The sequence below is a fragment of the Leucopleurus acutus genome (genome assembly GCF_964270905.1).
Source record: "Leucopleurus acutus genome assembly, chromosome: 15".
NCBI lineage: Eukaryota > Metazoa > Chordata > Mammalia > Artiodactyla > Delphinidae > Leucopleurus > Leucopleurus acutus.
Window position 1 is genome coordinate 47,883,142 of NC_139157.1, and position 14,418 is coordinate 47,897,559.

General features: G+C 38.9%; 1 protein-coding gene across 3 annotated transcripts in view; it reads left to right on the top strand.

Annotated features, from left to right (window-relative positions):
- The first annotated feature begins 234 nt into the window (after window positions 1-234).
- Window positions 235-14,418, top strand: part of REV3L (REV3 like, DNA directed polymerase zeta catalytic subunit) — a 187,051-nt gene continuing 172,867 nt past the window's right edge. The window contains exons 1-2 of one of the 3 annotated variants that reach the window (XM_082856064.1): window positions 235-345; window positions 586-1,104. In XM_082856064.1, coding sequence (XP_082712190.1) covers window positions 966-1,104 — 139 coding nt within the window. In that variant the 5' untranslated portion in view covers window positions 235-345; window positions 586-965. Of the gene's footprint in view, window positions 346-585; window positions 1,105-6,152; window positions 10,843-14,418 lie in introns of those variants that run through there. The other 2 variants (XM_082856065.1, XM_082856066.1) reach the window with 2 other exon arrangements.

Consider the following 14,418-nt stretch of genomic DNA (forward strand, 5'->3'; position numbering starts at 1 on the left):
CACCGCCCCTGGGCCACGCGCGAGGCCGCTGCGTTACCTGAGAAGGGCCGGCTGCGTCCGCCGCCCGCCCTCCCGCGAGGCAGCAGCGGCACGAGGGCTGCGCCTCGCCTCCCCGCGGGCGGGTTTTCTTACCTTGTAAAAAGCCGTTTCCGCGGCTGCCCCCGCCTACTCTGCAGAATGTGAAATGGCGGTCGGCGAGGCGAGCGCGATCACCGCGGCTCCGGCCAATCCCGCCTAGCCACCGAAACGGCCCTGAACACTGGCGCCCCCCTCCCGCCAGGCCCTCCGAGCCCATCCATGACATCGGCGCTCCGCCGCCCCCTCCCTCCGCTGCCCCTCACCCAGGTAGCCGTGCCCACCGGCCGAGTCATCGATCCCCCGCGCCCTGTGCCGGCCGAGCTTTCCGGCAGCCTCAGCTCTCGCTGCGTGCCCGGGGGCGGGGGAGAAAACACATACTCGGCCCCCGCCTGGATGTCCCGCTGGGGCGCCCTCCCGGTTCCCTCCCTTTCCCGCCGCTTCCCCTCCCCCAACTACTCACAGCCCTCTCTTCGCCGCACACACAACCCCCCTTTTTCCCTCCCCCAGTGGTTGCGTCCGTGACATCATCATCATGGCAACAAGAGCTGCAGCCTGGGACGGAGGAGCCCGTGTGATTCCCGGCGGCGGCGGCAGTGGCGGCAGCAGCAGCAGCAGCACCAGCACCAGCACCGACGAAAGCGCGAGGGCTTCCTTCCTGTCGCCCCTCGCCGGGTGCTCGTGAGGAGGCGGCGGCAGCAGTGCCCACACCGCCCCGCCCGCCGCCGCTGTTCGCCGTGTCTGAGTGTGAGGGGAGGGGACCGAACCGCGGAGAGGAGGGGGCGCCGCCGCCACCGCGGCTGTGGGGCCGCCGCTGCGGAAGGAGCCGCCGCTGCTGCTGCCGCTGCCAGGTCTCTAGTGAAGAGGAGGTAGTGGCGGCGGCGGCGAACATGTTTTCAGTGAGGATAGTGACTGCCGACTACTACATGGCCAACCCACTGCAGGGGCTGGATATCTGCCAATCCCCCCTCACCCAGGCCCCTGTCAAGAAGGTGCCGGTGGTGCGAGTCTTCGGAGCGACCCCGGCAGGTAAGCGGGCGGGAGCGGCGGACGCCCGGGCAGCCCTCCCCGCCGCGCACTCGCGCGCACGCCGCCGGCCCTCCCCGCAGACCGCTGCCGCGTCTTCCCTCCCCTTGGCCCTCCTCGCCTTTCCTCCCGAGCCTGACGAGAGGCGCAAAAATGGGGGTCCGCGCGGGCGTCGCGCGCCGCCCCCCGCATCCCATCTCAGGCGGGGAGGCGGCGGGCGCCGAGTGTTTACACTGCGTGCGGCGGTCGGGAGCCGGGTCCGCACTTGGGGTCGCGGGCAGGCGGAGCGGGCACCACTCTCGCCCCGGAGGACGGGTCAGGTGGCCGCGCCATGGCCTCCGTGAACGGTTGCGCGGGGCCCCGCTCTGAGGTCGGTCGCTGGTGGGACCGCGGACACCCTCTGCGTCTCCCAAGTTCCCCTTGCTGGAAATATTTTTCAGAGGAGTGGGGAAGTGTCAGCTCTGTTGTCAGTCGCGCCTCGTCGCCTCTTCTCACCAGCGCTCTCCTCTGCCCCTTCTGGAGATGCTGTGGGCTGAAGAATGGTGCCTGGGCCCAGATAATCTTTCTTGTTGAAGTGACCATGTGGTTCTGCTGTGAGTGCAGGTCGTAACTCCTTAGAGTTTAAAGTAAAGCCTCAGAGTCTGGGGGACAGGGCTGCGTCCCCAGGTGCATTGCTTTCAGGGAAATGTGTATCCACGGAAGTAGGAAATGCGTGTTTATGTTGCCCAACGTACAACATCCCACTTAATAGCGTGAATTTCATAGGAACCACATCTAAGTCCAGCAACGCAAACATTTAAAAGAAAAAATGCTCCTGTGCTGGGGTGTAGCATTGCATTTTAAATACACGTACATCGAAGACAAAAACAATTTTGAAGAACCAGTGGGGTGGGGAGACAAGCTACGTTCTCAAAAGCTCTTGGGGATTTATGATAATGTAAGTAGGATAGTGGCCAAATTTACAAGGTTTTTAATTGTTTTGCTTTTCTACATGCTTTGAACTGCCTTTGTGAAGTAATGGAGCTGCCTCCTAGAAAGAGATGCTCTTACCTCTAGCTATGTACTGTCCTTTGGGATTTTAGATAGAGTTTCCCACTTGATGCTCCTTGCTCTAATCACCATTCATCTTATTACTGCAGTCAGTTTTCCTGTGGGCTATCAAGATAATAGCACTTTCCCAAACACAAGCACTCTAAGCAGTTATCTTTTAATGTGAATTCTCTTCGTTAAAAATTTCAATGTTGTTAGTGAGATTTGATAGAATGCTTCTTTTTAAAACAGTGAAAAAGATTTTGATGATATGGACTTTTTAAGATGGGGCATTTGGGTGCTGTTAACAATTTGTTGAAAGTGTAACACCTGAAACTTTGGAGGCTGGAGAACAGAGGCAATAAAGAGTTCTGAAGGATAGATTTGCTGCTCTTTTAAATATAGTGGTGCTGTCTTTGTTTCTAATTGGAATTTCAGTGTAATATACTGTTGTGTTTTTTTTCACTTCAGGTGCAGAGAAGGAATAAGATAGGGATGTTGATATAGCTCTGTTCAGCCAGATTTTGAAATTTTAAAGGGACATGCTAATAGGATATACTGTGGCATTGCTGTGTATTACAGTTTGTATGGTTTGGGTTACTTTTCTACACATAGTTTTTTTTTTTCTCTGCACAAGTCATTAAATATGTAACCCTGAGTGATTTGCAAGCTCTGTTTTATAGGAAAGTTTTGTTTGTGGAAAAAAAGTGAATTTCAGAGTGAGCTAGGAGGAATTTTATTATGTGAAAAAATATTCTTTAAAAAATAAAGAGTATGGTGTACTTTTGTGTTTCTCAATATAAAAAAATATAGAAATGTGAACTAGTCTGTAAGAAGAAATACGTGTTTCTTCCTCTTGGACATCTTACAATAGATTACCAGCATCTCCCCCTCCCACCCCTTAAAAAAAAACTGGATTAAAAAATCACTGAAATGTATAATGTAAATCAATATAAAAGTTAGACCTTTTTGTACATACATTGAAAGATATGAAACCTGATACAGAGAAATCCAAACTTCAAGTTGTTAAGGATAATTGAATTGCGTTTGCTATAAATATAGTTCACAAACATAAATTTTTGTGTTTCCTCAAAAGGTGAAAAATTTTGACATCACTGGCATACATTTAGAGTTTACAGCTTTCAGAATCAAGCCAGCATTTTTAGCATGTCAGAAACTCCCAGTAAAATTAATATTAATTGAACATAAATAAAAACTGTACAATTATCTGCTTCTGAATTCTCTCCCCAAAGAAAAGTAGTCCAGTCCACCTAGTAAAATAAATTTTGAAAATAATTAATATAAAAAAGAAGTCAGTTTGACTTAGTAAAAGTCTGAATGCTAGAATTTTTAATGAAGACAGATTTATTGTTTGAAAGCACAAACTATATATATCTACTAATTAGTAAAATTAATGAAAAATTGTAACACATGATAAATCTACGTTAGAGTGTCATAAACTTAAGTCTTTCATACATAGGAAATTTTGGAAGTCCTCAATTCTTTACCTTGGTTTGGAGAAAATATGTTTTTAAACTGAGTTTGCTTTTCAAATGAAGTTGTGAAAAATAACAGCAGAAGAAATTTTCTCCCAAATAAAATGACCATTTCAGATTTATATTATAAATTTTGAACTGATTGGTTTATTACATTTTTACTAGTTCAGTTTTCCTATTATTGCATGAAAAGTGTTTTTCTGCTTTAGAAAACAGTCCAGTTGACTTCTGATTGTCCTGTGTTTTGAGGGCATATTTGAGTAATTTAAGAAATAAATTGTCTTAGGTTTAAGAGCTCTCATATCTTAAGTTGGTGAAATTTGAAAAGGTATTTTAAAAAGTGGTACATTCAAATTTGAATGATAAATCCTGACTAACTGATTTAATCCTTTGGTGGTTGAGGATATTGGTTCCTGAGAGAATCAATTAAATTTTCTATATATAAGTGATGGAATTATTTTTAAAAAACCAAAAACCTCTTCTGCTTTTCTTTCACTCATTTAAAAATGTCTTGAATATTGTTTTGACATACAGTGTATTTAGCAATATAACAATTTTTTGGTAACTTGTTTTAGTGGTGGGAAGCAAGGTTATAAATAACTAAAGTACAGGACAGCGTTTTTTCACTTAGATTTGAATATGGGTATGAGTGCTCTGGGAATTCACTTCAAATAAAATCCTAAGGCTTTATTGTAAGGACCTGACTCAGGTGGATCTGGGAAGCTGCCCAGTTACCACATACTAACTCTTGCTTATTAGTTGCCTGATGTAACTCATTTCATGTTGAGCTTAGACAGCTTTCTCAGTTTTCTCAACATCAATTTAAACAGAATTATCCTTTCAGAAAGCTTCCCTGCTGAGATGCAGAGTAGGAGTAAACAGAAGAGTGTGAGTGAGATGTTCACATAGCAAGTAATTAAAGTAGGACAAACAGACTATAGAGGGAGCTGCTTGACTTTAAGATTACTGTAAGGAACTCTGCCATCTCCCCCCCTCTAAGTCTTCCTCCAGCTAGTGAAAATTTTAGTAGATTGTTCTAGATGCTATGAAATCAGGTTATTCAACATAAGAAATTGATAATTCTGAAATGCTGTATAAAGTTATGTAGTTGCATAATCTCACTTTTTGGGTATTTTGGTGGATTATTAAATAAATTTGAGATGAGTACAATTTTGCAAGCTAAAGCATTTATCAACAACTCAGATTACGAATAATTTCTCTAAAAAAAGTCTTGTTCATAGGCTTTTTTTTTAAACCTTTAAAAATATTTTAACATCACATAATGCCTATTTGAAATAAATATTAGAAAGATTTTTCAGGAGCACTACTGAGATTTAGTGATTTACCACAAACAAAATTAGTCAGTTTATTTAGTAGGTATTTGAAGCTTGAGTTGCAAATTTTGTTAGTTTTCTGTATTGTGTTTGACTTAAAATAACCATCAGTTAATCAGAAGCTTATTAAGCAGGAGTCCTCTTAAATCTGTGGACACAGTGGAATGTTGTAGTACGTGATTCAGTTCATTCAGTGAACACTTAATGAGAACCTACTGCATATATATTGAGCTATGTTTTAAGTGCCGTCGTTATGAACAACTTTTACCCTCCAGAAGCTCACAATATAGGAGGGATGATAGATGTGTAAACATAAGTCAAACATAGTTTAATTGGAATATAAAAGAAATGTGTGTAAGACAAAGTGAGGACTCAAAGGAGGACATGTTCATTGACCACCTAGCAGGCAAAAAGGGGAGTCAGGGAAGGCTTCATGAAGGAAGTATGAATTAAGTCATTTTAAAGCAATTTCAAAAGAATATTAAAATTCTGATAGAGGAACAGATACAAGGTAATTCACAAATGGAGAGAAAACTGCTCTTGGCTGGGCAGCTTGGCAATGCATATCAGAATCCTTGAAATGTTGTTTTTTGACCCAGTAATTCCAGTTATAGGGATTTTAATCTATGAATGTAAATCTTTTGGCAAAATCTGATTATCTTTTGAATCCATCTACTTCTTTCATTATCCATCACCACCCTAGTCTAAACTACTAGCATTTTTGGATGCATTTACAATAAACAGCCTCCTAATCTTGGCCTACCCCAATCTATTCTGTTCCCTTCTAATCTGTTTTCTACACTGTAATCAGGAATCTTTTCAAAATGTAAACCTGATTATATCACCATACTACTTGGTATGCTTCAGTAGCTTTCCATTGCATTTAGGATAAGGACAAAGCTACATGTCTTATGTGGTGGCATCTACATGTCTTACAAGGTCTTGCACAGTCTGGTCCGTACCTCTCTATCCAGTCATGGCTTGAGCCATGTCCTTCTTGCCTTGCTCTTTATGTTCCAGCCATATTGACCTTATTTCAGTCCCTTATTCTTGCCATGCTCCTCCCTCAATAAGGGCTTTGTACCTGCTGTTCCCTCTGCCTAGAACGTTTTTCCTTTTCCTTCACCTAAACTCCAATTTGTCATTCCTCAGGGAAGCCTTCCATAGACTCTCAAAGCTCCATAAACTCTCCTTCATAGCACTTGCTATAGTTGTAATTTTTATATACATTGGAGATTGTTTGTTTTTCCCAGTAACCTCCATAAATGCTGGTAATGCGTTCATTTTTGCTCACCATTATACAGACAGTGCTGACCACAGTGCTTGAAACTCAAGCATTTGTTGCAAGAATTAATCAGTAGATGATAGGCATAACAGGGAACAGCCCCAAATGTTCAACAACTGAGAAATGGTTACATAAATTGGGCATATTCATTTAGTAGAATTTATGTCATTAAAGTCATGTTTTCATGATTATAATATAATATATAATAATATGGGAAAATGCTATCAGTATATTATATGAAAAAAATCAGTTTGCAAAATAGTCATTTATGCAGAAAAAATGCACCAGAATATAAAGGTTGGTTATCACTGGGAGGTGTATTTTGTATTTTTCAGATTTTCTTCAGAGAACATGTATTGATTTTATAATTTGGAAAAAGAAACTACAAAATTAAGGAAAAGCTGTCAGAAATATGGGAAAAAGACTTGAGGTTGATATTGGGCTCCCAAATAAGTATCAACTAAAATGCATGATTGCATGATGATAGTGTTAAACTTGATTATATAAATTCAGTTTAGGAACTGCAAAATGATTCTTATATTAAAGAAAACCAGTAATTTCTAGTTTTATTATACTCATTTATATGTAAACTGATTTTAATTTTAAAATGTTTTGCAGAGTAGGATGGCTTTGGCACATGACAGCAATGAAACAGAGCAGAGACTCTAATATATGTAAGAACTTAGTGTATGATAATGGATGCTACCTTTCCTGTCAGTAGTGGAAAGAATTCTTTAATAAAGTGTTGGCTTCCAGATAAGTGAGAAGATTTAAATGTGAAAACAAACAAAAAACGTAGGATAATTATTTTAATTTAATCTAGGAATGGTGAAGGCCTTTCAAAGTATGAAACAGAACTGAAGCCAGATTGCTGAATTTTACACCGTAAAAATAAAATTCTGTATAATGACAAAAATCATAAAGTTAAAAGAAGAGTAGACTAGTAAAAATTATTTGTACACTTTTCACAAAGGACTAATTTCCTCTTAATATACAAAGAGCTCCTAGAAAACAATCCAGTAGAAAAAGTGAGCAAAGAGAATTCATATGAAAAGATGTGCAATTTTATTATAATGAAGATGTAAATTAAAGCTACAGCATACCATTTATCACCTATCTAATTAGGAAAGATTGATTACATAGTATATCTTGGGGAGGGTGAGAGGAAGGGGAAATGGGCATTCTCATATATTGCTGGTGGGAGTATAAAATGTTCATTTTCTATGGAAAGCAATTTGTAAATCATTTTCAGAATTTAAAAATGCACGTATATTTTAGTGGTGGTTTTTTTTTTTTGGCCGCATCGCGCAGCTTGTGGGAACTTACCCTACTAAGGATTGAACCCGGCCCCCTGGCAGTGAAAGCCCAGAGTCCTAACCACTGGATCGCCAGGGAATTCCCTTTTTTTTTTTTAAGTTCTTTTTTACTTTTTCATGTATATTTTGATCTAGCAACTTCATTCAAGAATTTTATCCTCTAAAAGATATTATATATGTGTTAAATGAACATATAAGAATATTTGTGGCAGCATTGTTTGTCATTGCAAAAGGTTGGAAACAACATAAACATAAACCAGTAGGGGAGTAGTTAAGTATTATTATGGCATATCTATTCAATGGAATACTAGGCAGTCCTTAAAATAATGAGGCAACACTATGTGTACTGCTGTGGTGCCATGTCTGATATATTAAGAGGAAAAAAAGCAAGATGCAAGACTCCATGTGTGGTATGCTGCCATTTGTGTGGCTTAAAAAATATATATGTATGTATAAAATATATAAATATAAATATAAATAAATATGTAAATAAAATATAAATATATATTTATAAGTATATATATTTTACACATATATCTGGAAGGATACATGAGAGTTTTGTAACAGTGGTTGCCTCCAGTGAGGGTAACTGGTGGCCTAGAGGACAAAGGTGGGAGTCTAATTTTTTTATAGTTTACTGTTTGGTAACTTTGGGATGTTTTTTGCCATGTGTATGGGATACCTGTTCAGAGTTAATTTTTTTAGGTTATGTTGTGCTTGCAAGAATTGGTAAGGAAGAACAAAAATAAAAGGGCATAGTAGTCCTAAATAGTTGTCAAATGATTACTGCAGTACTGTTTAATTTTAGGTTTTAATTTTACTGTTTAATTTGAGGTCTTCTAATTCAGAGCTTCCAGTTGATGTTATGTGGCTCTGGGCACTAGTTGAGTGGGGTCTGAAGGTAGGGTGTGGGGTTCCTGTAAGCAGAGAGCATGATGAGCATAACTAGCAGGTATTGCTTTATTGATACTTTAAGTACATTAAAGAAGGTGCTTTACTACTTGGAATCTACTTCAGCCAGCCAGAGTATGCAGCTGCCTCTTGTCAAGAAAGGATCGTGGAGCTGTCATTGGAGTTTGTATTCTGGGTGCTGAGGAGTGTGTCATCCAGTGCAAGGTGCAGCCACTGATGATGAGAGGACTGGGTAGCAGGGATGTTGCACTGGGGGGCCTAGCTCTACGCCTGAATTTTGCCTGTATTGGATTCTCTTAGCTGTTTGATGTGCCATTTAGCTTGTTGCAAGGTGACTGCCTAATAGTGCATGTATGTTCTGAAAAAATAAATCATCATTGTTATTTTGAAATATTGCTCCTGATGTGAAAAAGGTTGGATTTGAAATTCATTCATATTGTTACAAATTTTATTTAAATTAAAAAATTTCTTCCATAATTATATAAAAAAAATGTGATAAATTTTTTTCATCAAGCACCATGTCGATGCCTCCAAATGCCCTCTTGTTGGCCAGTGTGCTGAACAAATATTATTTACAGTGTGAAAGGGGTTGGAAACACTGTTCTGGTGAAATTCTCTCATTTTATTTAAAGAAAACTGGTATCTAGATAGATAAGCTCAGGGATTTGTCCACTTTACAGTTGGTTGGTGTGGGGCTGGGTCTGAAAACTGGGGATCTTGACTCGGCCCTTACTGCCTCACACTGGCTCCCCAGACCTGAGGGAAAATTGGAAAGGCATTGGTTATAATTGAAAGACGAACATACAGACGTTAAGAGGAAAAAAAATGCACGTACACAGTTTAGAAATCTTTGAGGGCCTGCTGTGTCCGATAGTGCTTAGACTCTTCCTGTAGACTAGGTTATATAGTAGGGTTTGTTTTGTGATAACTGTAGCTATCTCCTTTTAAAGAATAATATAAAGGTTAGACTATAACAAGAGGAATTTAGGACAGATATAAACAAAAATTGATACTAGAATTGTATGTATATAGTTTTCCAAAGAAAAGGGGAATGAATCAGGAGACCTTTCAAGTTCCTCTGGTGCTGTAATTAAACTTTTTCTGGTCTTGCTTTTTATTGGATTAGAATTTGTTCAATTAAAAATGAGTGAAAAATGATTGGGGTTTAAGTAGGTTGGGGTTAAATAGGCTTCAAAGAAAGTTGCCATTAGCCTTAGATATTTCAGAGAAATACTTAGAAACTTATTAAGATACGGGATACAGGATGGTATATGTCACTTCGGTACCTGGCTGCCATTTTAACACCACAGTGATGCTAAATAAGAGAGGAAATAAATAATGGGAGTTAAGGTACACTAAACTTCGGGTAAAATTGTGTTAACTTATAGTTTCCAGATAAGATACAGATAAGGCAGGAGTAGGTGTCTTAGGCAATTTAAAGAAAAACACTTCACTGTCTAGACATAAAGTAGATGCATTTTGAGACCAAAACAAATTATAAGTAAAACCCTCTTAGTGACAGCTATGTAACCTTTTGGTGTGTGGTTGGGTGGGGTTTGTTTGTTTTTTGTTTATTTTTTTGTCATTTCTTTTAAGTTTTCCAGATGATCTTCTGTGTTTCTTCCAGTTCTCTGTAGATTTTTAAGTATTTCATTTTTTTAAGTGAAAAATATTTTGTTGCTTAATTAGTATTGGCAAACTGGACTGTTTTCTGCAGCAGAAATTGAATATATGCCTAGCAAAGTAAATTTGGAGGAAAAAGGGCAGTAATTGTCTTCTGAAAACTTAGGGTTTTTTTGGTCCAATTCTGTTTTCTTTTTAGATGATAGCTGTGGGAAGTACTAAGATTTTGAGGTCAATTTCCTTGGGGACAGTTATTTAATTTTCTTTGGGTTAAGAGAGCATTTACTATATATATGATTCAAAGAATAAAAGAAAGCATGTTACCTCAAAAATGCTTGTGTAGTATATAACAGTTTAACAAGAGTTTTCTATTTTTTTTCCATTTATTACAACTACCAAGGAAGTATAACAAGGATTAAAAGAAATATCTTATTTTGCATATGTATTTATACTTCAAAGTAATTTATACATTAAATTAGGTTTTGTTTGAGATGGTGAAATGAAAGAGTTTGTAAGTAAGAATACATGTTGATATGTGAAAAAATGTGAAGTTAAAACATGTTGACATACTCCTAGTTTCTCAGAACAAGAAAATGACTAATCTAAATTTCATTTCAGAATAAAAACCAAGACAAGCCACATAAAAGCAACCTAAAAATTAAACTGTCATCATATTATTTGTTTTAAAACTATGGAATAATATATCTGAGGAAGATTTCTCTCAAAATTGTTTTTCTCAATTTCAAGTAAGTAATTTATTTTGGTTAATATATTGGGGATGAGGGGAGGTGGGGGTGAACCTTGGCATTGAAGTTGATAAATCTACTCATCCTTAAAGTAACAACTCAAATATTAACCACTTTAAAGCCTTCTGTGACTCCTTTGCCCATTCCCAAAAGATTACCTCTTTGGTCTTCCACAGTCCTAGCCTCTTTTCACATGGCTGATAAAGGACTGACTACACTGAGTGTTGTGTTTGTCTGTAGGAATAGTCATATGGCACTACCCTCGTGTGCCTCCTGCCCCTCACCCCTACCCCAGGATCCTCCACACTGCCTTCTGCTGCTAAGAAACCCTGGATAAGTTATTTTATTTCTGTGAGCCTTAATTTCCTCCTCTGTAAAGTGAGTTTTAATAATTTCTACCTCACTGGATTATTATGATTAAACATGGTAAGCAGCACATATCTGGCATATATAGTAACATAACTGTTACTTTCTTTCTACCCCTTCTAACTCCAGAATCTGCCACATTACTGCTATATACCAAGCACTCTTTAAAATGTTTGAGTTGAATTGAAGTGAAAAATGGAATTTTTGTAGCATTTATTCATTCCTCAGAATAGGACAAACTAAAATACCTGTACATTGTGGTGTAAGGCTCTTTACAGTTGGTCACTGACTCATATGTCTTAAGTCTAGGTAATTACTGGTTTAAAACACTTTTAAAAAATTGGCTATGTTTTATAAGTACCCTACCCAGGCCTGATTTTTCTTTTTAAACTGTTGATATGTGTGTGTGTGTGTGTGTGTGTGTGTGTGTGTGTGTGTGTGTGTGTGTGTGTGTGTGTATGTATAGAGAGAGAGAGAGAGAGAGAGAGACAGAAAACTATCCAAGTCTGATCTTGCCTTGAAAAAGGGCAGTGTTAAGCCATTGATCAAGGAGTAACTACAGTTTTCCAATACTGCCGTTTAGGTTAAGTGTATTTCTTGTGAAAGAGCCTTATTTTCCAAAGCCATTAGTAGTGCCTTCTTTTTTTAAAATGATGGTAGAATGAGTTGGAAGTGTGTGCGCGCCAGAGATCATAGTAAAGGTGACAGTGGGAACTATCGCTCTCTTCTTTTTTTGTCTTTTGTGAATTAGTAACACACACACAAAAATTGAAGCCTTTGGTTTTTAAACCCATTTAGTATTGTGGAATGTGGACCAAATGAATTTATTATTGCCTAGAGTTTCAATTTTCTTCACCATATTTTTTCTACATATATTTCCAGGTTTTCTTTTGTTTTGTTTTTTAATAGCATTGTCTTCTGGTTTTTTTCATGAAGTTATTAGAAATATTTTCAAATTAATTTTGATTAATCACACTTTGGTTGATGTTGCTTAGTGATTATAAAATAGAAGCCAAGTTAGTCAAAAGACTTTAAGGTTACATCATTTTACTAACAGAGGTTATAGACCATTTATTGAGCCCTTACTGTGTGCCTTATTCTAGTGTTTTAATTTTCATGACTCTATAAAATAGTTACTACTATCTCCGTTTTACAGTTGAGGAAATGAGGCATGAAGAGATTAATTAACTTTTGCCTGAAGTTATTCAGCATATGTTTATCTCATAGCATGTGAGAATTAAAATGAGGGAACATGTATTAGGCCATTACCTGCCTAAACAGAAGAAGCAGAGAAGCAGAATCTGAGACGTATGTTTCCTAACACTTCCAGAATCTGATAATAGCCATTACTGAGACATGACAGTGACCATGAATGTATTCTTATTCATTAATGTTTTTTGTAATAAATATACCCTGCTACTCTGTACTGACCCTTTTTTTCCTGAGAAATATTAATGTTTCCTCTCAGATTCATGTTATCATTTGAACTGAATTATTTTGTTTTTATGTGTATGTGTTTATAAGGTGATGGTAGGGCTTTACTATAATATCAATCTGATATAAAATATTTTTATAAGTTAATTAAATAATATATGAATATATTCTCATTGTGAAATTTAAAAAAGCAGAAACAGGCAAAACAAAAATTTTCCTTGGCCACTAATCCTGTTCACCTCCCCACTTGTATCAGTTTTTGTTTAGCAAACCTGCCCCAAAACTTAGTGTATAAAACAATAGCCATGGGCTTCCCTGGTGGCGCAGTGGTTGAGGGTCCGCCTGCCGATGCAGGGGACGTGGGTTCGTGCCCCGGTCCGGGAGGGTCCTGCGTGCCGCGGAGCGGCTGGGCCCGTGAGCCATGGCCGCTGAGCCTGCGCGTCCGGAGCCTGTGCTCCGCAGCGGGAGAGGCCGCAACAGTGAGAGGCCCGTGTACCGCAAAAAAAAAAAAAAAAAAACCCAAAAAACAATAGCCATTTGTTAGCCCATGATTCTGGCAAGGGCTCAGTTCAGCATTTCTGCTCCTGCTTCTGGCTGGGCTTGCTTATGCGGCTGCAATCAGCTGAGAGGTCGTCTGGAAGCCAATTGGCCTAGAATGGCTTCACTCCTATGTCTGGATATTGGTGCTGGGGTGGCAGAGAGCCATGTGTCTCCAGAAGGCTAGCCTTCATGTGGAGGCAGTAGTAGGATTTGTAGGAGCAGCAAGTGAAGGCAAGCCCCATATATTTTGTCTGATGGGCCAAAGCAGATCACATGGCCAAGCCCAGAGTCTGTGTGGGAGGAATTTCCTAAAAGTGTGTGACTCATTAGGGGGCCATTACTGCAACAATCTGCTATACCTCTGTTGCTGGCTGACTCATTTTTCAGAAAACATTTGTCAGTGTACAGTGCGCTACTCTTGAAAAAGTATAGTGTTTAAGCAATTTATTTACCAATTCAGATAAATTTAGTTAATTTCTTGTTCTCAGTTGTTTTATTCCATTCTCATCATCCTTCAGCATCATTCCTGGTCCCATTCACCCAGCAGATTTAATTGATCACCCACTAAGTGCACAGTAGGCCATCATGAGGTGAGGAGCAGATGGAGCAATACTACTGTGTTCATCATCAAAGTTTCTTAAACTTGTCCACCTGTCTGCTTCATTATATGAACAGTATTCTATAAAAGCAGACAATTACTAACAAATTTTTTAAAATGACCCACAGCTCACACCAGCCTGAACATATCTTATGTACTACATTTTTTAAATGTCTTACAAGGATTTCTTCCAGTAAGAAGAACTATATAATACAGAGGTTGTTTCAATCTGTACTCCCACCAGCAGTAATGAGACTTCTTCCATATTTTCACCAAGGTTATGGTCTCAAATGTTTTGATCTTTACCAATCTAATAGATAAAAATTATAGATCTCAGTGTAGTTTTAATTTGCATTCTTTTATTATGAGTGAGATTGGATGTCCTTCCAGATACTTGAGAGCCATTTGTATTTCTTTTTCAGGATACCACTCGTTTATCTTTTACCCACTTTTCTGTTGTGAGTCTTGGTCTTTTGCTTACTGATTCCAAGGAGCTCTTCATATATTAGGAAAATTGGTCTATATCTGTGAATTGAGTTGCAAATATTTTTTCTAGTTTTATTCTTATGGTAAATACATTTTATTTAAATAATTTTTTTTAATTTTATAACGAAGTTTGTATCTTAAATGACGCCTTT